This window comes from Gallus gallus, chromosome 22 (assembly GCF_016699485.2).
Source record: "Gallus gallus isolate bGalGal1 chromosome 22, bGalGal1.mat.broiler.GRCg7b, whole genome shotgun sequence".
NCBI lineage: Eukaryota > Metazoa > Chordata > Aves > Galliformes > Phasianidae > Gallus > Gallus gallus.
The window spans coordinates 78548-104057 of record NC_052553.1 but is presented as its reverse complement, the minus strand read 5'-3'; the positions used below and the strand labels follow the sequence as shown (position 1 = coordinate 104057).

The window sequence follows — 25510 nt, the reverse complement described above, 5'->3', positions numbered from 1 at the left end:
AGGCAGCATAACCTCCCATATCAGCTGTTTCCCTACGTTTAGTTCCTGCTTTGTTTTGTTCACAACAGCTCCTTGGTATTCAAGGAAGGGCCATGCCTAGGAATAGTTTCCCCTTTGAAATGATAGGAAAATGCTGTGCAAGTTTCCTGTAAGCACTGAAAAGGGCCAAATGTACAGATGAGCAACACGTTGAGCCCACACTCACCTCGGCAGAAGTCCATTAATATCAGCACTTCCCACACATCACCGCTGCTTACTGAGTTTATACTGGAATCAATGTATCCTACAATGTTCTTGTGGCCAGATAGATCCCGCTGCAAAATAAACACATTCAAAGCATTATACAGCCACACAGGATGAGCAGCATTTTAATCTGGTTCCTCTACAATGCTCTGCTTTCCTAGCTCTTCCCCTGCCTAAGCACAAGCTTCTGTCACTTTGGCTTAAACACTAAACACAACTTGATCAAATCTGAGGCCTGTCTCCACCTGCTTTCCTTCCAGAATGATTTGAGACAAGCAACAGTGAAACAAACAACGTACACAACTAACTCCCTTAGGGTCGGTCCAGATGTTTGGATGTTCCCTTCAATGGCCCAGGTTAAGCTTGCTGGAGTTGCTCCTTCTATGTGTAGGGGAGAAGCAAGCAGATGGTTTGCAGTGGCTATGCATGGTATGTGCTGCACTTCCTTTTTTTCCCCTCTCTATCATCCACTAGCACACAGCAGCTCCAATCTTATCATAAAGATTCAGCAGCAAAAAAGTCAGAAAGACATTTCCTGCCCTTTCTTTCCAGGTTAGCCAGGCTCCAAAGCGACAGAGACAATGGAAAGCACTAGTAAGTAAAATCCAAGGAAGCAAGCTTTGTGGAGCACAGTTAAAGCCTTTGATATAAGATCTAATCTTAACTTTACCCACATAGCGTTAACTATGGTAATAACAAAGCATGCCCAAAAGCTGCACTGTACTATCACACAAAATCCATAAGTTACCTTTGAAGGTATTAACCCAATTAAAAGCTAGTTTAAAAAACACTAGAGATAGAAGTTTCTGATATGATCACCTATCCCAAACCAACACCTCATATTATAAATTAGCAGAATAAGGATGTTCTCTTTCATTCCTCACTGCACAGTTACTCTAAGTGTTCACTGATATCTTGGGAATACAATTCCAGCATTTCCCTTCCCACACTTAGTAGGCTCCGAGCAGAACTAACCAAATCCAGTTAGATCATCTCCGTTTCTTTGTTTAGAGATGTTAAGTTTAAAACTACTACTAAAAATAGCTATCCTATCATGTAATACCTTGCATCTGGGTGAAACCCAGAAGATAAACACCCTCCAAACACACACACCTCTTCAGCTCTTCCCTCTCTCATCAGGTCTGGGGTTGATTGAGGAGTTTTTGTCCCCTCTCTTTCTCCTGAGATTCCCTCTGCTGTTTCAGTTGCCATGTTTTCTTGACTACTAAAACAATTTAAGTTACAAACAACTCAACCCAAGATATTTCACATAACTCTGTAACTTTAGGAGCTTGGACCTGCCAGAAGAACAACCATTTTGCTAAGGAAATCCACAGTTTGTGACATGACTCTGCACAGCTTACAGGCAGAAGGTGACAAGGCTCTCAGTCACAGCCCCTAGAAGGAAGTGGTGACTTACCATGATTTGGATTTCTCTTTTGCATACTTGCAAGTCGTACTCGTTATTGACGTACATCCGCTTCAGGGCACATTTCATCCCATTGTTTGTCCTCACAAGAAACACTATGGCAAATCCACCTGCAGAAAACACAGAGCCATTCCATTTAGTAAGACATAAAACTCTGTCCTTGCTCCTGACCCTTGTCCTGGCCTCCACAAGACAGAGGGCACTCAGCAGCTAACAGCACCACGACGGGTGCCCCCTCACATCTCCTCAGCTTCAAGCTTTACTTAGACATGCAGTATTTCCAATGATAACAAGCTATTAAACCCACTGCTTGTCCTGCCAGACAGTTCTTCATCGCCCCATTAATTTCCATTACAATGGGAAAAGCTGAAGAATAAACAGCAACAATGCTTTGAATAGAAATCAGAGCTATGGAGCATCAGTGAACTTCCAGAGGCCTAAACTCAGAGAGGTTTCCCAACTTTCCAAGCATCTAGGTTGCCTTGTAATGTAAGAAGCAGAAGAAATCCATCCCCCACACATGGTTTGACGTTCTGTCCTTTTTGAAAAGCACTAACAAGAAGAAAAATTAAAAAATAGTCATTTTGTGGTCATTCCTATTAGTCAATTCAGGACTACCAGAATGAATTTGACTTCTTGGAGACAACAGCTTTTTATTTTGATGCATTGGTAACAGATGAAAGGGTTTTATGTGTGTAGTGGAGGACAGAAGTGGGAAGCTGACTGAGGATGGAGTTATGGAGGCATCAAAGTTTTACACCTGGCTCCTTGAGATCAGCACAAAGCAGAGTAAGAGTCACACACATCCAAATAGCACTCTGCAATGGTAAAAAAAAGGGAACACAACAACACTGTGATTATCACAACCTAACAGCACCTTTTTTCTCTGTAACTTTACATTCCAGCATGTTTGGGGTTTTTTTTTTTATGCTTAAGGACTTCTAAAGAATCAGCTCAAAAGTAATTCTGATTCAGTGCTACTGCTATGCCCAGAGCAGAACATCCATCCCAGAGAGCTCTCATTTCAGGGATTTCATAGAATATCCCAGGTTTGAAGAACCTATGGGGATCACTGAGTCCAACTCCAGGAGTTTCGGAGCCTTTGAATGATTCTCACCATTATCTCCTTCTTTAAGAGCTGCCAAAAAAACCCACCAGATCAACAATACACACGTGATCTCATTAGAAGTGCTTGCACATCATTACTACTAATGGTGAGATGGCATTTGGATGAGTTCCTTCCTATCCTGTAAAATTCGACAAGCAAAACAGCCACACTTGGGTAAGACCTTGTGTTAAAATAGATTGCATTTGACAACACCAGTCCTGCAACTGGTGCTCACAAGCTGTTTGCAGATCAAGCACAGCCAAAAGGCCTGCTGAAACTTGTACTAAAATTGGATTTTTTTCTTTGCTATGAAAAGATTGAGAGAGAGCAAGTGATCAAACAATGCTGCTACAAAGTACAGCCCTCTCTTTTTAGTTGCACGTTAGTGTCAGCACCAGGGCTGTGAAACAAAAACCTCTTGGCGTGCAGAACACTTCTTTTTATCATCACCGCTTATTCTAGGAACCTGGTCTGCTGGGTTTTGCAGGGAAGCCCCATGACTTCAGGAGCAAAACTAATGCTCTGCCTAACCAGAGAAACTACAAAATGATGCAATGGATGGGAAGATTTCATTCAAAAAACTATAACCAGGCTGCAAAATGCAGCAGACTCAAATTCAGAAAAAAATCAAGCATGGCTCTGGGATAGAGAGAGCCACAGAGATGCTGCTCATTGCTGCCAGAGAGTTTTACAAGTCCTGTAGCTCCAGAGAGCCCAATTTGTTCATAGTACTCAAATTCAGATGCCAAAATGACCCTGACTCTCACACTGCTTCAAGTTGAGCACCACAAATTACACATCATTTTTAAGAACTCCTAAACCCTGGCCACATTTGTCTCGTTACTGGGTTGAAAGATGTGCACCATCTCTCTGTGCTACCCCAACAGATGCCTGTGCTGAAAGCAAGACAGCACTCTGAGTTCCCCCTCTTATCACCTGCAGTGGAGCTGTAAGAAATAAGGGACTCATAATCAGCACTGCTTCCCCAATTCCTTCCTAAAACATCCCACTTCTTCAAGTCATTGGAATGATCGGGTTTGGACTTATTTTTTAATTTCTCTATAATGCTTCTATGAGCCACAGAAATGCCAGAGAAAACACTACACTGAAAAAAAACAACAACTATTCTTCTTTATTCCAGAGTCTCAGTCATCATCAAAACAGTTCTGTTTTTTTAATGAGAAGCTCCAGCAGGAGCTCATTTCTCACAGCCCGGAGGCCACCAGGATATCCTATCTCTGTTTACAGTCTATGCTCAGCAGAAAGAAACACGAGCTGAGCAGCAAACACAGAACAATTAAACTTCATTTCAAAAGAAAAAAAAAAAATGTCCACTAAATTCAAGAATCATATTCTCAATCTTTGCTTCAATGGAGTCAGTACCTCCTCACACTGCTAATACCTCATTAGCAAAGTGTTGGGCAATGTACCTTTCCTCTGGTCCAGATCCAGTGCTGGTTTTCTTACCAACAACCAGGGCTAACTGGCAGATAAATTATAGAACTTAGAGAAACAACAAAGTTTTCCAACACAGGTCTGCAACATCAACACATTGGAGCTGACAAACACAGCCTGCACTACCCTCCCCATAGAGCAGAGAGCCACACGCAGAGAATGGTAAAGTTTGCTGAGGAGCTGCCCTGCATCTGATGGAACAGCACTCACAGCCATGGGAGAAGGTTGCATCCTGCATCCCTTTCTCTCTCATCTTCAACTTCTGCAAACTTCAGCTGACAGCACTGCAGACGGAAGCTGTGCAAAATCATTTCGCTTACATTGCCTGCAAACGCTCCTACCAATTTGGATGCTTTATTGTTCAACTCCCACTGATGGCTGATTAAAGCATGACAGTTTTGCTACTAGTAAAAGCAGCATGCTTCTCTCCAGAGAAAAGAAGTGCGGATTTAATCAGGGTACATATTGTCATTTTTACACAATATCACACCTTTTTTATACTGTGCCATTCAAGAAGCAGGATCTGATCCATGCACGTTCAAGAGAACATGCATAAGTTCTAAGAAATTACTGCACTCCCTGCTCTGATGGCCTCAAAACAGGTCACAATATTCCTCACCAACAGCAGCTAACTGAGCCCCGCTTTAGGTTGTCCCCAGGATGTGGTCCAGAAAGGCACAACAAAATGAAGAGCAAACTTCCCTCAGTCACAGCACATTTAAAAATCCAAAGAGGTGCAGAAAATGCCACCCCAATTTGAATTTCTCTGCACTTATTACACCCTTGCTCTGCTAATTGGCTTCAGCACTCACAGCTTCTCATACAGAGAACAGGGCTGCACCGCACTGTGAAGCAGGAGGAGGATGAGGGAAGCAAAAAGGGATAGAGAAAGTTCAAACAACAGCATCCTATTAAAATCAGCACGCTTTAGCTGCTGACTGCCTTTATCCTTTCCTCCTTGCATGCTGCATATCTACAGCTCCACTGCCCCAAGGACTTTCAGCTCCCAGAGCCTCTGACCACAGCCAGCTTCCTCCTGGTTATTCCAGTCCAACTCCCAACCCCGCTAAATCTGGGCAGAGTTAAAAGGAAATAGATGCCAGGCAATGATTATGAAGCACCAAACACACATTACAGGAGGACCATTTACTTCTATTCTCAGCAACCACAATAATGGTCAGAAATTGCCAGCCCTAATGCAACATGGCAGCTCTGCCACAACCCACAGACACGTCAGGAATGGAGCAACTCCACAGCAGCCAAGGTCAGGCCAAGAGCCTCGGCTGCCCCCAGTGAAGTCAGAGAGCTGTGCACACATGGCCAAAGAAGGTGGGCCAAAGCATGGGGGCAAAGCAATACAGACACTGGGAACGTCCTCACATCTTGGCAGGCAGAGCCTTTGTTTCCAGCACACTGGTTTTAGGATAAGCTGGAAAAAATGTGAAGTTCCAGTGATCTCCTGGCTATACAGAGCATGTTTCCATGCAGCTTGTGTCAGTGTACTGGCCAGTTTCCAGCACTGGCAATTGTATTTTCAGCCCTTCTGTAATTTCAGCAGGATGCACAGCTCCTCGTAGCCCCTTCTAACCGAGGTAAAACCAGCTGCACGAGGCTGTATGTGATCCCTCTCAGAGAGGTAAGAAGACAACACCGGTGCATTTAAGTGACTAAAGCCTGGAATACTCCTGCAAGCAGCAAGTCATCAGCAGCTAGCAATGTCCAGCTGAAAATAGGCACAGGATGTTACTTCCAAGCAAGCTGCAAAATTAATGCTACAGTGCATTTGCCATGTTACCCTGCTGTGCTGATCCACCACCAAGAGACAACGGAGGAGCTGAGAAAACAGAAATAGCTTCATCCAAATACACTTTTCAGAACACTTCCTTTTAAAATCCATGCTGAGTGAACCTCCCGAAGACATTACGTGCAGCAGGATGATCTCCCAGCTGCATGTTTGAGCTCTGCAGTAATAGCCACAAAGCATTTCCAGGGCACAGACACATCTTCCCCCTGCAGACATTGTGCAGCTGCCTTAGACCACACCGCCCCAAAGCAGTGAGGACTGAAAAGAAGTCACCCCTCTTTCCAGTTAAGCAGAAGCAAATGATTGGGTTTGAAAGAGTCAACTACCAAATCATAAAAAAAAAAACAACCCAAAACCACACACTGCTTCAGTTTGAGTTTTCTCCATCGGCCTCCTATCAACAAATTAATGATATCTGGAATTACCACAGATCCTGATAGATGTACTGGATGCCACTCAAAACTTTAATTTTCAGGGGTGAAATTCTTTTCTGAGCAGGAAAAACACATGTGGTTTTCCAGCAAATTGTTTCCAGCTTTCTGTGTTTTAGCTGTGTGTCATCCACCTCAAAGCTCTGCATGCAGGACAGCCCACGTTGCTTTAGCCTAGAAGATAAAAGGACAACCAAGTGCTCTTCAGAGATCCCCAACAACCTCCCCCCAGGAAGACAGCCTCCTTGGACTGCCTGCAAGGCACTTGAAACCACTTCATTTTAGGTGCTTTGCTGAACCAGGCACAAAGCTACTCCTTATTTGCACAATCCAAATACTTATTAACTCCTACCCACCAAGAATTACGTCATATCTTGCCTTATCTAGCAGGCCAGAGGAACTTCCTTAGCATTGACTTTCCTAAGTACAAGGGGGGAAGGCTCATGTTCCCCCCCCCCCCCAAGTCAGGATGCTGTGATCCAATTACAGGAAAACCATACCAAGTCCCTTTGCTCAGGGTGTTTCCAGCCTCACCATTCCCTAAGCATTACTAAAACAGTTCCATTTTCCATGGCTGCAACCACAGCCAGCTAACACACAACACATTACCCATCACTGGACATCACGGGTATCTTTTCCATGGACAAAGATGGCTTCAGCAAGTCTCTATGTAGGAATCACTTACCCTTCACTACAAATGAAAAGGACAAGGAAAAAAAAAAGGTAGGATTGCTTAACTTTGTCCAAACATCTGTAATTGTTTTAGACAACAGCCAAGTTCAGCCAAAGTTAGCATCAAGCTCTGCGAGCACATCAGGGAAAAGCACTCCGACATACCAGCACAGCTCTCCTACAGCTCTCAGTGCTTGTTTCCAAAGGTGAAGCAATAACTGGGCTCAGTCCTCCCCACCCATAAACCACAGATGAAGATAGACAAGTGATTCAGCTGTAGGACCAGAAGAAAATAAAATAAGTTCCTTTGCAATGCTCTCCTCAGGCCATGCTAAGGCTGCTGAGCTGCAGAGACCTCAAGGGAAACTTCCAAAGAGTGTCAGCTATACACAACACCATGAGTCTGGCTGTCACACCAACAGGCAGCACCTACAGAAGGCACAGAACGCTGCAATAATGTGGTCAAGGGCAACAGCCCCTCACTCACCATGTCTTGCATGATGGTCTTGTGTTATTTGCTGGTCTGCTGTTATACAGGCTTTTTATTCTAACTGTAGTTCCACTACTCAACTGTGAGAGGCATTAGGATTATAGTGCTATTTCTGTCAGTATTAATCTGCACTAATATTCTTCTGCTATCTTTTATTCCATTCTCTCATTGCCTAAGAAGGAAGGTATGTTAGTGCAGCATACCTGCTGAAACGTGAACAATCTCAAATCCCACTGTTGCCCTTATGATGTAACCACCCTATCATTTTCAAGCTCTTTGCTTCCAGGGCAGGATATTTCATCCTAAAATAAGTTTCCTTTTACAACATTATCCCTTTTTATTACCCAGTCCTCCCACAGACCTGGATCAATATTATAAAGTATTCTGCCCTTGACACAGAACAAGGAATTGGAACAGTCAGGATCCTCTGCACATTGTCCTTCTGCTTTATCAACCATCTCCAATGCCCTTAGAGATACAGAGATGCCAAAAACAAGTCCTCATGGGGTCATTATGTTGTTGTTTCTTTCCTTTAAAGTGGTTCAAGTCTTAATTAAGAAGCCACAGTAGTTAGACAGGCTTTGTGGCAGGGCTGTAATGCTCATGATCACAGTTCTATCACTGGGCAAAGTCAAGATGACACAACCTCTGATTTACTGAGTTCAACCTGGAATGTTCTCTCTGCTCCCACTTTCCTCAGAGCGTCAGAAACACACACAATTTGCAAAGTCTTCTGTTCTTTAAATCAAGTCCTACCATGAATAAAAAGGCAAAAAAAATTTAGAACCTGAGCAAAAAACACATGGGTCAGTATAACAACATTTGTGTTGTACTGTAACACCAGCTACGAGACAAAGCAACCCCCCCCCCCCACACACAGAGCTCCAGTCATTTGGATATTACAGGTTCTAGAATAACTCCCAAGCTTTCTTCAGCCTAGTGAAGGATTAATTACCAATCCATCCAGAGAGCATTTCTTACACCCTCTGCTTTTTCAGGAGGCAAGAGGATTTAGTTTGCTGCCTTGAAGTCTGAAGGCAACAGGCACATCAGCCTTCCCTGGTATCACTGCAGTAAAGCAGAACCAGCAGCACAGCCCCAAAGACTCTATTCCTTTCTCATGGTCATCTCCACCCAAGCAGCATCCAGAAAAACAGACACCTGAGGCCTTCGAGTTTCTTTCTAGAGGCTTCACAGCTCTATTTAAAAAAGCATTAAAAAAAAAAAAAGGAAGATTTTATTCTTGCACCAGTGAGAACTAAACAAACACAGGTAGGTCGAGGACAAGATTAATGGACACGGCAGGCTTTCACCAACTTCATTTCACCCTCTCCAAATTGCAATAGGACACTGCCAAGCAACACAGTGAACAGCACAGCTCTAAGCCTCCACATCACACTTGGGCACAGGACTGCATTTGTCCCAGCTTCTTGCTCAGAGGCAGGACTGACAACGTCCAGCTAACCTGTTTTTAACATTCCCCACGTGCTCTTGGGCTGCAGTTACCTTCCCACCGAGAAGTCTCATCACTGACTTGGTTTCAACCCCAGCTTCTTACCTGACGTAAGGTACACCCTCAAGGTACACACACAGAAAACACACAGCCTATCCCAGAGTCACAGGCTTGTTTCATGTCTCAGGAGTGCAGGAAAATAAATAATTGGTGTTTGTCCCACAGTCCAGGCTACAAAATTAGGATTCTCTGTGTCAGCTGATTGCATGCACAGGGCAGCGACAGGATGTGTTCAGCCACCAGCTGAGACCAAACAGAGCAAAACCCACATCTCTGTGTGTGACTTGGTTTTCTTAAGGTGGCAGTGAGAACAGGGTGGTGACACAGGACACGGTGCACAGACAGCAGAACAAGCAGCAATCTGTGTGCAACCAGGGAGGTCAGAAGACATCTGACCCAATAACACCCAGGCTTCCTCAGCTCCAAGCAGCAATCGTGTGGCCATGTTTTAAACACCAGAGTCCAGTTCTGAGCAAAAACAAAGCAAAACCCCTTATCCATCACCAACAGTCCCCAGCTGAGAAAAGCAGATATTGCTAAACTAAACAGATCTACTTTCAGTACAGATTTACTACCCCAAAGGAAATAACAAGCCTCACAGTTTGTTTTTCTTTTTTAAAGTCACCTGACTTGGGCTAAAGCATAACTGTGCCAAGTTTAAGGGACAACTTCAACTTAAAGGCCTGCCCAGCATCTCCTGGTTGCTTTGGGCTGCTGAGAACAGCATTTGGAATGAGCCATTAAGATCTCTGTGCGCTGGGGATATGAACCACTGGTCTTTGCATGCACATTGCTAAATCTCAAGGCCTCTGAAACACAAAGAGCTAGAATCCCATAGCCAGTGCATGTCTAACAGCTAGGAAGTGAATAAAGGGTGGAAAACAAAGTAACGTAGTTCCTCTCACGCACAGAGGTGACCCTGTGAAGGCCCCCATGCTCATTTCCAAAAGGAAGGATACAGCTCTTCATGTCTTGTCTTAGGATATTCATCCACACAAGAAATTAAACATCACAAAATAATAGTTATTATTATTATTGAAGAGTAGAATGTGGTGGGTTTACTCAGCTTTAAGCTGTAGATTAATTTGTCACTTTGAGCTGCTTTCGTTGGCCCTGAACAGCACTTTAAAAGGCTCAGGCCTGAAGACAGAACTGCTCTGGGAAAGTTATCACATCAGATCTTGAAACAACTGCCAATTAAACAGTCTGTACAATGAAGCGTTATCTGGATGGCAAAGGATAAAAAAACACACAACTCCAGCTGCAATGGCTCCATCCCTGTCCATAGGGATGGTCACAGTCATTCAAATTTCACCCAAGTTCTGATCATTTAAGTGGCTGTAGGAACAAGTCAGAGCTTTAGAACTGCAGAGAAAATAGCACCTAGATGAAGTATAAAGGACACCTAGCACTCCAAGGCAGCAAACCTAAAGCAGGAACAGATAGCAGAAGAATCAGCTGAAGCCCACATGTCCCCAGGCAAGATTTTAAGCAGACAGAAAGTTAGCTAAGTAGGTATACTTGCAACGAGGTTGGGAATTTAATAGTGACCATGCTTGAAGGTTGTAACAGAGATGCAACCTGTAAAAAGTCAAGACAAGCTCTGAGTTAAACTCAGCCCACAGAAACACCAGCCTCCCTTCTCTCCTTGCAGAGCACGGGGACTGTGCACAACCCTTTCTCTCCAGGGGAAGGACAAACAAGACAAACCTTCAAGGTTTGTTTCTACTCAGAGGAAAGGACTGTTGGGAAAGCAGTGCAGCTTCCGAGTTCACCTGGTTCATATTGATATCAACACCAGTTCTGAGCAGTGCAGATCTTAAAGTGACATTCACCCTTGTGTTCCCCAGGGGCAGTCAGGGGCAGAGGTGGGAACAGCACATGCAGCCCTGGAGCTCCAGGTCTCAAGGTTCAGCATCAGGCTCCACGCTCTTCCATCACTGATAAGCATTTAAAGCAGCAAAAAAAAAAGTACTCCATACAGTTTGCATTGCAGCTAGAATGAATTTGGTCTCCATGAATGGGCAATACGGTCTGCATGCTTTGTTGGCTGGATGAGATGGAGTTTTGTGCAGGGTGTGAACCCTAACCACTGCACAACTGATTCAGTGAGAGCTGAGGGGGAGGAAAAGGTAGACAGTACTCACCACCAAGGCAAAGAATACAAGGTGCACAGCACAAGCCCCACTTTCTAGGCACTGCTCTCATTGCCAACTCAGCTAAGCAGCAGCTCTCGCAGCTCCAGCTGTAGCATTACTTCAGCTCTGGTATTTAAATACAACCAGGCAACCCTTAATAGAGCATCTAACATATTTAACATAGAACTTCTCCCAGGGTAAAACAAAGGCTTAAACTCATCGAGCTGATGGGCCAGATTCTCAGCAAGAGTAAAGCAGGGACTCAGTCCTACACACACTTACCATAGTTGAGAATCTTAATGTGATTATCCAATATTACAGCATCATTACAGGGCCCTCAGTGTCAGTGCTGCAATAACTAGGCCATGACAAGCCAGATTTAGATTTACAGGCTCCACCCTCGCCTGCATGCTTTTGAAATACACAGAATGTCATAGTTAATGTCAGTGTGGCAGTCGTGGCCACGAGTGCCTACAGTGCACTGTGCAGAACAACACAACCAGAAGAGTCACCCAATGCAGAAGAGAAATACAGTCATTACCTCTTCTCATTACACTTCCCCTCATCTTCAGTAAGCTGTTCACTACAGCTCTTTGGGATTTTGGGGATGACCATTTATTAGCTGTAACACTCATACATGAAAACAGCCTCAAAACATCTCACAAGCACTTTCACTGCATTGACAGCATGGGAAAAGCAGACCTGCCTCTCCCTCACTTCTCTGGGTTTCGATAGTCCCAATTTAAAACTGCTTAACTTCATTTCTCCACATTTCTTTTTCCAGCACTGTATCTCACAACAGGCCTTCAAGGTCCATCACTCTCCCCCAGATGATAATCCCTCAGCTTCAGCCAACTCCCTGCAGAAGGTCAAAAAAGGAACCTGTAAGTCACAATGGAGCAGAGAAAGAGGGGGAATTAAAAAATGAAGTAAATTCACCTCTGCCATCACGACTGAAATAATTGAATGACAAGATTCTTTCTGTGCATTAACTGCATTCCCTATTACAAAGCTCTAATCCAAGGGCAGCAATAGCTTCTCACACTATGCACCCACCCAGAACGCAGTCAGTTCACAGCCTGGGCACTTTACATTTGAGGTATTTAATCTCACAGCATTTGCAGTAGAAATGCCATGAAGAATAGTACTTAAAGGCTACAGAACTGCATTAGCTTGCAAAACAAGAAGCACGTTTAGAGATTCATGTGGGTAGGTTTGCTAGGCAGTCCTGTGCATCCACTTGATTCCTCCCTTACAGGCAGACTTGGAAACTCAAAACTGGTGGAGCAGTGTTTTATTACAGTGCAGCAAGACGCAGCGCCTGAAGTAGATTACTTGGCAAAGCAGTTTCAGTTCCTCTCTGTTGTGACAATTTTAGTGGGTGAACCTCCAATGTAAGACTTAGAATAAATAAAAATTAATGGGTCATGAATAACTCATAGCTTTAAAAAAAAAAAAATCACTTGTTATCAGTCAGCCCTCAAAAAGCACGTTTCAGCTGCTGTTATTCCAAGCAGATGCTAATGGCATCTGAGACCTCGTTCACCTCCAAGAGAAATTAGCAATGGCATAAACGTACTGCAGAGCATGACTTTTGGGCGAACGTGACTGGAACTGCAAAGCCAGTCAGTAATGGACTGCTGCAACCACGTGCAGTTGGAAAGCTTCAGCAGAATGGCAAGGAAGCAGAGAATCCCATCAATAGGATGGGAGAAAAGCAACAGCCCTGGCTGTGCAGAGTACCATATGGGGCTGGAGGGGAAGAAAAAAGCAAGCCTAGCCAGGACAAGGGCTGTTCAACTGGACTTGTTTCCAAGGGCCAGCCACACTGGAAGCCCTTATGTGCCATGGTAACAGCAAACTGCACATGAGAAGGAATTTTGCAAGGATCCACAAAGGACTCATGGCAACAGACAAGGCAGACACTTAGGAATTTTCATTACTATGGTAGCATCCAGCCATCTCTGCTAAGCAAAGCAATATGGAAGAGGTAACTAACACATGCTCTAGCTTACAACCTATGTCACACTGTAAGGGCTTCAACATCCCCAGTTCTCCAGTCTGACTGCAGGAATGCTCTCAAGCCACAGAAGTGTCATCTCACCAAACCACCCCAAAACACCAGTTGAGGACTACATAATATTCCTGTAGGTTATGCTAATCAAACTCTGAAGACAGCAATGGACTTTTCAACTCCAAAGCACATGCCAAGGATGGAGAGAGGTATATACTATCACACCAGGAGCTCCCAGGGAATTCAGACCACTCAGGAACACAGCAGCAATTTGTTCAGCATTCAGCAGCAGAATGGAAAAAAAGAAGGAAATGAAAAATCAGCCCTACACAGAACAGAGCTTAAGAGTTTTTCCACATATACGTTGGTGAGGAAGGGAAGATGTGAATAGGTTCACGTGTCAGACACCCAGCACAGGAAGGGGTTGCAGGGGTCCAAAACGGCAGTCTTGTGAGTGTTACTCATAAGTCCCATCATATCAGGGATTTAATTCACCAGCTCAAATGAAATTACATAACTGCTTGAGAAACCCAACTTGCATTAATAGGTTGCTGTATACATCTCTAGCCTGCTCGGTGACAAAAGGTACAAAGCAAGTGCTTCACACACGCTGTTAAATTTAAAAACAAAAGCAAAAGGTAGAAAACCACCATCTGTCTGCTCCAAAAATAGCATACTTCTAATTTTAAAGAAATCCAATACATGTTTAAGCCTGTCACATGTTCTGCTGAATGCTACGCGAGCAAGGTTGAGTTTGTGCATTTCATGTGGTCTCTGAGTAACAGCAGATCATCAGAAGACACTGTGCATTAATTATCACGTCTGACTCCTCAAGTGTGGCACTGAGCATTTCTCAGTACTACACACAGATGCTGAGCACAGCCAAGGGCAGCCAGGCAACTCCCAGGAGCATGGGCAGATTTTGTTCTGGGTTTGCTGGATGTGACACCAGGCCTCGGCTCACGATGAGAGCTCCTCAGTGACATGAATATTAACCACACGCTGATTAAAGCACCAGACAAGGAGTTCCATTTGCATTTAATAGAAAGCTTGATCACTGACTGTCTATGCAGCCCTTCTCAAGTCAGTGAGTCTTCATGGGCTTCAGTTTCTCATTTGTTAAACTGTTTTCTGCACCTTTCCCTCCAGCAGCAGTCTGCCTGCTCTGCAGAGAAGGAGAACAACCACCATGCCCAGAATCACAAATTCCAGGAGGCTTTTTCTTCTCTGAAGAGGGAAGACAGCACAATAGCTCAAAGCTCAAGCTACAATGGTCATTAGGTAGAGAAACAGAAAGGTGAACTCATTTATCTGTTATCCACCTGCAAGGACATCTCCCATTCTAAAAGCTATGCTAAAGGCCAGAAGAGTGGCTCCAACTGCCAGCAGAACACACCACGACTACCAAAACTGACCCAAGCTTGTGCAGTCCCTTCCCTTTCTTTCTGCCACACTAGCCCTCCTTCACCCTATGCTAACCCACACTCTGTCCACACACCAGTACTCTGTGATTCACTCACTCCCCTACAGAGAACCTTCTCCTAACTGAAAAGGACATTTCCTGTTTAAGAAATTGGCCCTGTGAAAGATACAATGAATTACACATGCTCTGGTATCAGACACTTCTTGCCAAAGGTCATGGAGAGTCAGCAGATCGCAGCCCAAGGGGCAACAGCAGCCAGAAATGCCTGCACACAAACACACTGCAGCCAGAAGGCAGGGATTTCCTATTGATCCACCTCACTCCCCCAGAGCAGCAACTAAACACTGGATCAGGTCTTTGTGACAACAGGTATATATCATCAGACTTACTGTGACACTCAGTGAGCAGCAGTTGGCATCCAGGGAAAGCCTGCATGAACCACACCACATCATCCCTCTCATGGAGCACTCTGAATTTCAATGGACAAGCTTTGGAATTATTTCACTGCCATCATTTGAGCTGTGCAGCAAAAGCACACATCAACCTTGCAAGCATTGTTTACCTTACAGAAGGAGACAAGCTAAAAGGTCAGGGTCTGAATAACAGCTGTGCATTTACATAGCTTCCCAAAACCACACATTTCACTATTACACCCTCTGCAACAGCATGCCAGGTTGCCTTTTTAATAGCATATGGGCAGATTTGGGGGTCTCCTCTCTATTACAACCCTACAAACACTGAATAGGAGTAAAAGCAGCATGTTCCTGAGCAGGAACAAACCAAGATGGGATCCACCTGTCATTACCGCATCAGCTTCCAGCTCAGAGCAAGGTGGATGCATATGCACACAAAGTCTCTGCTTAAAAAAAAAACAGCAGCAGCTGAGTTCTCTGTTTTTTTAAATATATCTGAGGTCACACATCGTTTGTTTCTGCAAAATCATGAATTAAACCACATCTTGTTCCAAAAAAAAAAAAGTCAGGATTGATGGCCTGGGGTCCTGATGTCAGCAGGGTTTCTGCCACAGAGCAAGCAAAAATTTATGCCCAAATCACATATGTGTGCCAAGAGCATACCATTTAGAGCACACAGATGTAGCACTTGAGAGAAAACACAGATTGCAATTAAGGCACTCAGTCTGGGAGGCCAGAGATTAATTCCTGACTTGACCATACATATTCTGCATTGTTTCACCTTCATATCTTGGTATACTTCCCAGCAGCCTCAAAAGGAATGGAAGGACAATTTTGCTGACCATTGCAGGGCTCAGATACTCTGGCAACAGGGCACCAAAAGATCCTAACATTAGAAGGGCCACAGCAGCTCTCCTCTGCTTCCGTTCTGCTGCATCATACTATAGACAGCTAGCAATAACCTTCACTTAACAGCAACTCCTGTATCTCCCACAAGAGGAGAAAAGGGAAAGTTGCCAGAACGATAAAAATTCACCAAAGACAATTACCTTATAGCAGTGTTTCACTTAAGCCTTTCAGAGTCTTTTCCTTGTGCTTGTAAATAGTTGTCAGCCTTGTTCCTATTCTCAAAGAAGCACAGCAATGGGATCTGATTTCACTTGTTACTCTCACAAGGATATCTCATGCTTATCCCCATCCAAGAATGAAGGCATACTTTCCTGGGAAGGTTATCTACTCAATCACCTCTTGTTATCAGACGAGAACTGCTCTGTAAGCTTAGTTTGCTTACAGCATGTTTCTGCTCAGAGACTTCCCGTCTCCTTCCACACGAGAAACATGAGTAAACACTTGCTTAGTACAAACCAAATCAAATCATTTGTGATTTTCCAGAGCAGCAGCAAGTCCTGCAGTTGACAAGCTGCTATTCCAGTGGGTACAGTTTGTCCAAATCCCAATTTTCACTGGAAAAAAAAAAAAAACACAACTTCAAAGGAAGCAGCTTCCAGTCTCAATGCAAATGTACAGCACCTACTCAGTTCTGACCCCTGTTAGCTATGATTAATGCAGGTGTGAGAGCCTGGAAGGCAGCAAGTGCTAACCCCACAGTGGATTCCAGCTTGTCTTCAGCACATTTATAACCCAGCACCTGCTCTCTTCAACTGCTGGCAGCTACTAAGCAAAGAGGAGAAGGCCCACAGCACAACAAAAACACTGTGGGAGTACCTGTTCTTCGGAGATCCAAAATGTCACTGCTGGGGCTGCAACCAGAGGTTAACAGCCTGTTCATATTCAGCTACTGGAACTCTCCTGCAAGATCTGAGTTGGATGCTTTAAGCCTGTATTTGCCTTTGATAGGATCCCAAATAGAGGTTTAGCACACAGCCTCGTAAGGATGTGACAGGACTCGCAATCACAAACGGTTGTCTCTACAGAAGAGACTTTCCTGGGAAGACGACTGTAGGAAACTTGCTCTCCCATAGCTCTGCTGGGCTAACACAGCCAGTATATTTGCTTTTAGCTAACAGAGCTGCTAAGATACCACTCTGCTCTGTATACAACCCCAGACCCCTTCACAGACGTACTGCAGAAAACCCACAAGCGAGCACAGACAATGCATGGCTGTACAACTTCTTACACAGTTAAATCCACCCACACTCTTCTGATTACAGCTAAGGACATGGCACACACTGCTCCAGCAAAATCTGCACTGATAAAAGCCCCAAAACACTTGGGATACCTCAACATTTACTCAGTAACTCACTCGGGGTTCTTCATCAGTTTGCCTAGCTTGTACACTCAAAGAACCACAGATTACTAAGAGACAGAGGAGCCAGTACCCCATCCACCAGTGCAAAGCTCAGCACTGCTTCACATGGTACATAAAAAGAGCAAGGGCAAAAGTATAAAAAGAAAAGCCACATGTCCCATTCCAAGAGGAGGAATAGTTAATCCCTAATCCAAGCGTTAGTGGTCAACTGATTGGTAGTTGGCCCCTGACAGAAAGCAGAAGGCAATAACTGACAAAACAAACATGACAAGTGACACCTTGAACCCAGCCACCCTAGAATTGGTTGAGGATCAGGCAAATTCGCAAGACTTATCTCGGATGGAGTTTGTTGAAAGTCAAAGTTATTGCAGAAGAAGGATGATGACTTCACATTGTGATGCTGCATATCACAGGAAGTCTGGGGACAGGGAACACTGTGGGTAAGGCAGGCAGCAGCCAGCACAAGTCCTCTGCAATCAGCCCAAGCACACATACAGGCAGCTCAGGGGGTCACCTTCCCCATCAGACATAATTTGTGCATTCACACACTTAACAAGCTCTTCATAAGCACTGAGAACTACAAATCTGCTAAAGATAGCTGTGACAAAGCCTTTGCTGTTTCTTTAAAACCCGTGTGATAACACAACTGACAAATTTAAGTTTATTTTACTCCCTTCCCTCCCACATTCAGGTGTCTCCTGGGCATTCACCTCACAGCTGGGTGAAACAAATCACACTGATATCAATAACAACTCCTGCAGCCCCAGTGATGCTGCATGGCCTCGCAGAGCTCCTGGAGTTGTTAACCCTCTGGAAAACTTTGAGAGGAATCTTTCAAGATATTATTCATGCTTTTATGTGGATTAGAGGGAAGTGACTACAAAGACTCAACCAAGAATCACCTACTGAAATACAATATAAAAGAACTGGGAAAAAAAAGAGACAATTAACCTGCACTATACCACCAGAGACAAACAACTGCTCCATCTATATTATCCCCATCTGATTCCTTCCAGAAGGAAGGTCCTTGACTTGTTCCTCGTTACCCAAGAAAGTGAGGATCCAGACAGGGGGTTGGGGGTGCCCCTAGCTGCACTGGATATTTTGGGGTATGTGTGCCAAAAGACTAAGAACACATGCAGATGTCTGCCATCTGGCACATCACAGTGCTGCATTAAGGACCTCCAGCCTGGCCCAGGAACACTACTCTCCAGCACAATTGCTCAGCACACTTAACATGACCAGTCACATCTTTGACAGTGGTAAACCCCAACACTTTAATGCCAAAAGTTCTAGTTCAACCAGTTCCTCAGGCTTGTGACTTACTCTCCCCTACATCATCCATCATTATCTCAGAGACTCCCTCTTTTAAGCTGCTTTCACATCTTGTTTGCTCTCTGCGCTTTGCTGCTGCACCAAAACACGGGCCCTTCCTCTCCCTTCTAAAGCAATGGGGATGGGAGATGTGTCCTTCCCAGAAGAGATATTCCTCCCCATCCTCAGACGTGTTTCCCAGGGGAAATTTCCTTTTAGCAGCAATAACCCAGACTTCACAAGTTGCCTTTTCAATACTGCTGAACCACCAAAATTCACTGTACGCACAAAGTAGTTCTTCAGCAGAGAACTCAGACCTCAGTAGTCCAGGGCTCAGCTCCCCAGCTGAGTCAGTGAAAAAAATGTATTTTACAAGCACTCAGGGAGCACAGACAGCTATCCAAAAGGCCAGAGGTATGCAAAGCTGCAGCACTTATGACCCATGTTGTCTCCTGAGATGACCTACCTTTCAATAGCCACGCTGCGTAGAAAATAACTGCTCAGCACATTTTCTTTAGGGGGCTGCTGAAATAAAAAATAAAAAGTGCTTTGCCTTAGAGCATGGTCAGGAAAGGAGAATACAGCACCTATTTTCCAGGCCTAATACACCTTGCTTGACCTGTACAAGCAGAGCTTGCAGCCCCAGAGGCCAGGCAAGGACCCAGGAGTTACAGGGAAATCCCTGACAAGCAGCAGTTCCTTCAGGATGTCTCCACCATTGTCTTCACCCACACAATCTCTGCTATCACCCTACGCCTCTGGTGGCTGTGGATTGGGCACGCCAAGCAGCACAGAGCCCAGGGACAGGCAGTCTCACTTCCCAGTGCTGCCAGCACCCGGGCAGAACCTGCCAACAGATTATTCATCAGCAAAAAAAGCCTCTGCTCCCCCACATAACCAGGATGAGGCCAATCTGCATTTAAAAAAAAAAAATAAGTAAAACCACAACACCACAACCACCAACACTGTGACAGCATCTCAAATTTAACCCATCTAGCACCAAAGCTTCCAGGGCCACAGTGGCCTTAGAAGTATCAGCCAAGGCAAATTCATATTGCAAATTTCAATTCAGGAAAAGAAACCATTGCAGTTTAAAGGTTGAGCTTGATGCTCCTCTCAGCTCAGCACACACCAGAACCTACTCAAGAGATGGTCACAGATCTATTTTCTTCTACACTGAGGTGACTTTTTCACAGACCTGTACACCCACAGTGCACACAGAGTTCCTTTTCCATTTTAGGGCTCTTTCTGTAAAAGCCAACGCAGGTCCTCCCACTCAGTTCCCATCGAGCAGCCACCTCACCTCCACAGTTACAAGATCAAAACAAAACACCTCTTTGGACTGAAACTGCAAAGGATGCTGAGCAGGTCTAAGCAGGCCAACATCTTTCTGAAGGTCGGGGCTCAGCTTGGCAGCCAAAGACATTCACAAGATCCCCTATGGTCCATACAAACAGAATGTAAAACGACAGTAAAATCTGCAGCATCAGTTACAAACAAATCCACCAGCAGCAGCTTGCTGCACTGCAAGAACTGCACACATCCAGGGTTTTATAACCCCTACTGCTCATCCTCAGCTGTCATTGGCTTATTTTGAAGAAAATGCAGTTGGGATCTCCATATCCCCCCTAAAAAAGCACACAAACAGCAATCCGCCACTCCAAACTGCAGCCAGCTCAACCCAACCTTTGTGTCTGACAAACACATACAGGAAATTTACTCCTATGTAAATTCCAAAGGACTTGGGCTGAAGGAAGTTCAAGGAAAGACCACCATAGTCTTTATTTACGGTACCTTCTCCTCCAACCAAAGGAATGAGTAAAGGGAAACGTAGGAAATGCCTGACATCCCAGCAGTTCCTAAAACGCTTAAAATACAAGACCTAAACCAAAGCCACACTTGGGAAAAGCAGGAATGCCACCAGCTGAGGATACCACCGCCAAGGACAAGGAGATGCGAGGGGAACAGGGACAGAGGGGAGCACGGGGGCAAGGCCAAAGCCTCCCAGCCCTGCCAACGAGGAGGGATGGAGCTCTGCGGGCTCTCACCTTCCGCCAGCACCTCGTCCACCGTCACCTGGCGGCGGCCGATGCCGAACACTCTGCCGATGTAACCGCTGCCGGGCCCTCCGCTGCCTCCGCCGCCGCCGCTGGTGCCCGACCCGGGCCCAGAGCCGCCCTGCTCCCGGCGCGAGTCGAAGAACTTCTTCATCTCTCAGCAGTCAGCTGAGAAAGCTCCGGGGCGATGCTCTGCCGAAGGCCCCGCGCCCCAATTCTTCTCCAGGCCGGGGGGGGGGGTCCGAGGGCCGCGCGAGGAGCGGGGGTCACACCTGCAAAACCGCGGAGGGGGGGGACAGCCGGTTATCCCCGCGGCCCCGCAGCCCCCCTCAGGGTTTGCTCCCCCCGGGCGGTACCTCTCTGCGGGCGGGGGGCGCCTCCATGCGCCCCGCCCAGGGCCCGGCCTGCCGCAGCCCCCCGGCTCCTCACGGGGGGGGCCGCCTGCCGCCAGGGCCCGGGGCCCGCATCGCTGCCCGCCGAGCCCGTCAGGGAGCGAGCCCGCCACCGCCCCCCGCCGGCCCCGGGGCGAGCAGGAAATGGCCGTCACAGGAAGGCCCGGCTGCTCCCCCGGCCCTACGACGTCCCCGCACGGCCCGCCGAGACCGCAGCTTCACCCCCGCAGCGCGGCGGAGCGGCCCTGTGAGTGGGGAGGGCGGGCTGCAATGGCGGCTCGCAGGGCTGACAGCGCCGCGCTGCATCTTGGGAGTTGTAGTTCCCGCCACGGCCTCCTCGCCTCTCCCCGCCGCAGCGTGGACTACAACTCCCAGCAGGCAGCGCGGCTCCGTCAGAGGCGGCCGGGATCCTGTCAGCGAGGGGCCGTGCCCGCGCTGGAGCCTGCCGGCGGCTGGTGACATTCTTTTCGAAATGCTGCGCTTAAGTTTGGCTTCTTAATGTCATAATAGCAACAGCTCGACATCTCGCGCTGCTCCTGAAGCGCAGGGTTGGTCTGTGCGCTGGTCCTGCTGTCACCTCCATGGAGAAGCCCAAAGGCAGAATGAGAGACAAGCGACAGGCCTCAACCAGTCTGGGAAAATAATATCCCATTAAAATGGGAAAAAAAGGGTGAGGAGGGGCTGCATCTATACCCAAAAAGCTCAAAGCTTGGCAGCCTAGCAGCGGATATTGGACAGAATGCCACCTTTCTCCTCCTCCCCAGTGCCATGTGCAGGCCTGCAGCTGGGTGTCCATAAGCAGCACCGTACCTCATCCAAAGGCCCCCAAAAAACCTTCAGAGAATGGTGAGTTCAGCTTCAATCCTGTGAAATTTGCAGTGCTTTTGGGGTTCATAGGGATCAGGAGAAACAAAGGTTGTTCAGCCAAAGCATTTCCACGTGTTAACCAGAAAGGCCAGAGCTGGGAGTTCAGACAGCCAAGGGACGTATTAAAATGACAAGAATTGGTTTTCCCATCCTGCAGCCTGGAATACAAAACCTGGGGCTGTGAGAGATGTCTGGGGAAGCAAGGCTCTTGTTCCTTAGGGAGTCCAGAGGAGGGCCACAAAGATGCTCAGAGACTGGAGCACTTCTCCTGTGAAGAAAGGTTGAGGGAGTTGGGCTTGTTCAGCCTGGGGAAGAGAACACCCTGGGGAAACCTCATTGTGGCCTTCCAGTACTTGAAGGGAGCTTACAAACAGGAAAGGGACACAATCTGATAGTGATAAGACACAGGAAAATGGCTTTAAGCTAAAATAAGGGAGATTTATGATAGGTGTTAAGAAGAAATGTTTTACTCAGGGGGTGCTCAGGTGCTGGAACAGGTTGCCCAGAGAGGCTGTAGATGCTCCATCCCTGGAGGCGTTCAAGGCCAGGTTGGATGGGCTTCTGGCCAACCTGATCTTGTGTTTGGCAGCCTTGACCATGGCAGAGGTTGGAACTAGATGATCTTTAAGGTCCCTCCAACCTAAACCATTCTATGATTCCTCCTCTCTGACAGTGGCATAAGGTATGGGACAGAGGAGGAAAGCAGAATGCATTTACAGTTTCCTGATGACTCTTATTTCCTGTATTAAGGTAATAACCACAACCATCCTGCTGACAAGTTCCTGTCCCGAGGGGATAGGCCACTCATCCCCTGTAGAATTACAAAAATGTTTACCCTAGGCTTTGTTTTAAAAAAAGAGAACTTTAATGAAAACAGCTGAACTGGACCTTGGAGAATACACTGGGAAAACACAATATGCAGGCAGGGGTAATTATAGCCTTTACATAGTCCTTTTTCCTGCATCGCTGCCCTGCATGCATAGTCTGGCTTTTGGGCACAGGCCTCCATATAGTAAATAGACTAAATTGTTTTCCCCACACTATCTGAAGACTTAAAGAAACATATTATGCAAGCGGCTCTTAGGCTAAGCAAGGAAAATTGCTGGTGATAGTATTCCACATGTTTAATGCACAGATCTAAGAGTGCATCACTATACAGTTGCTTTCTTGCTGAGCAGCTCTACTTCTTTATTATGTATAGTTAGATCTATACCCCTTCCATCATCTTTATTCTGGCTCTTCTTGTATGTAGTGCTCCACATCCTGATCCTGCAGGTCCCAAGGGCCTCCCTGTCTGCTGTCATTAGCTGAGAGTTTGTAGGGTGCTCTGAAATGCCTCCTAGCTGTACCTGATTCCCACATGTCATTTGCAAAACACCATAGATCCACCTGGTTGGAAATGCATTCAGCTACCACAAGCATGAAAGAAGTAGGGAAGTACTCCTTTTTTATTTAACAGCCTTTAATCTTCATTAAACTTTGTTCAGCTGTGGTTTGGGTCTATGTGATATAGTTGTGGTTTCACCTTGCAGGTGGCTGAGTACCACACAATCATTTGCTCACTTCCCCCCCTCCTTTCCCAGAGGGATGGAGAAGAGAATAAAAATAAAATAAAATAAAAAAATAAATAAATGAAACTCATGATTTGAGATAAAACTATTTATTAAGATAGAGAAAAGGATAATACATATGACTACACACATATATATATATATATATATATGAATGCATTTAACAAGTGATGCACAAGCAATTGCTCAGTACCCCTCAGCCAATGCCCAACTAGCCCCCAAGCAGAGAAAGAGGGAAAGATGAACTCCTACCCACTTTGAAACTCCTCCTGCATGATGTCATGTGGTATGGGATATCCCTTTGGCCACTTCCAGTCAGCTGTGCTAATTCTGCTCCCTTCCATCTCCTTGGGCCCTTTGCTGCAAATGGCCTTGGGTCTGCACAACACTGCTTAGCAGCAGCTATAAACATTTGTGTGTTATCAACATTGTTTTTCTCCCAAAACCAAAATCTTAGCATCATACCAGACACCGTGATGAAAACAATTCTGTCCCAGATGAAGCTGAAACAGATATGTTTCAATTGCAAAACATTCGCTTGCTCTTCAGTTGAAATATTAACTGGATTTTTTTGGTTTTATTTTGTTTTGTTTTTAATTACTCTTATTTGTGAAACAGACACCTATAAAGATTGAGGTAAAAAAAACCAATGCAAAAAGAGTGCTATGATCAGTGATTTCTGGGTATTCTGGGAACAATTGCCCTCCTCCCCCCTCCCCCAAAAAAGGGGGCATTTTGGTACAGCAGAGGAAAATGAGTCATTCCAAGATAAAACCTCCAGCTATGCAGAAAGCCTGCAGATGCACTGCTGAACACCTTAACTACATACTGAGAACAACTTTTTTTTTTTTTCTTTTTTTTTCGTGCATCTGAGAACACTGAGGTATAATGCAGAACAGAGTCAGAGCCACATGCAGCTGTGGGGCCCTGATGTTCTTCCCACTGGCGTACAAGCTCTTTGTGACCATTTTGGGAGCAAAAGCACAGCAGAAGACAATCCTCAGAAGCTGGTGACATTCTTAACTCCAGACAGCATGAGGCTCAGCTGCACTGCTGCAATCCCAGTGACCTTCATCTCTGTACAGGGAGAGCTGTGCTTGAAAGCTTTAAGTAAAAGATCTGATCACCGATTGCCAGCAGAGACATGGTCTAGCACTTTTCCTTGTGTAAGCTTGGACTTACTCCAGTGTGCTTGCAGATTTGCTTTACTGAGCAAACAAACAAAAAATGGTCTGACTAATACTGTCAATCCTAAAACCCAAATTTAGTTCCTAAAATCCCATTATGTTTGTTTAAAAATCTTTGAGCTCTACTGCTGTGGTCAGCAGAGCTCTTTGCCTGCATATTGTCTCTCTGATCCCCAGTTTCCCTTTACTGCTAACAGAATGCATCCAAATCCCCAGGAAGAAGCACATTAATATTGCTGCATCCTTCTTGATCAAACTTTCCGGACAGCTCAGCATTTTCTGAATAAAAACATACACTCGGAAGTCTTTCATGGGAATAATCTGAAAGTTAGGGAACACTGACCTCTTCTGGGTACTTCTAAAAAAGGCAGGAGAGCGTGCTCAGCTTTTGATGGTTGGTTGTGTACGACAGTCATTAGCACAGTTGTAAAACTCGCTGAAATCTTTGTTATTTTACTTTACAGCAGTAGCACATTGCAAAAAGACCAACAATTAACAGTTTACAGAAGGGGGCAGAAATAATCATCCTTATGAATGTAATCCTTCCTTCAGAAGTCCTGGCTGTCTTAGCAGCAATGCAGAGTTATGAGTCAAGGTGATGCTGAAGACCCTGGGGAGGTGCTGTGGGAGCAGACAAGCTGTAATGCAGATAAGAACTGCTCACATACAACGTGGAGGGGCAGAATGGGACTTTTTGCTGTAGGCTACTGCAGTCTGTAT

General features: G+C 45.6%; 1 protein-coding gene across 12 annotated transcripts in view; it reads right to left on the bottom strand.

The window, feature by feature from the left end:
* The window catches only part of AAK1 (AP2 associated kinase 1), a 66063-nt gene extending 44645 nt beyond the window's left edge, over positions 1–21418 (bottom strand). For all 12 annotated transcript variants that reach the window (XM_046903499.1, XM_015297334.4, XM_025142909.3 and 9 more), the window contains exons 1-4: positions 21130–21418; positions 20765–21045; positions 1664–1782; positions 206–314 (exon numbers count right to left, since the gene is read on the bottom strand). In XM_046903499.1, coding sequence (XP_046759455.1) covers positions 206–314; positions 1664–1782; positions 20765–20927 — 391 coding nt within the window. In that variant the 5' untranslated portion in view covers positions 20928–21045; positions 21130–21418. The remainder of the gene's footprint in view (positions 1–205; positions 315–1663; positions 1783–20764; positions 21046–21129) is intronic.
* Positions 21419–25510: the final 4092 nt, after the last annotated feature.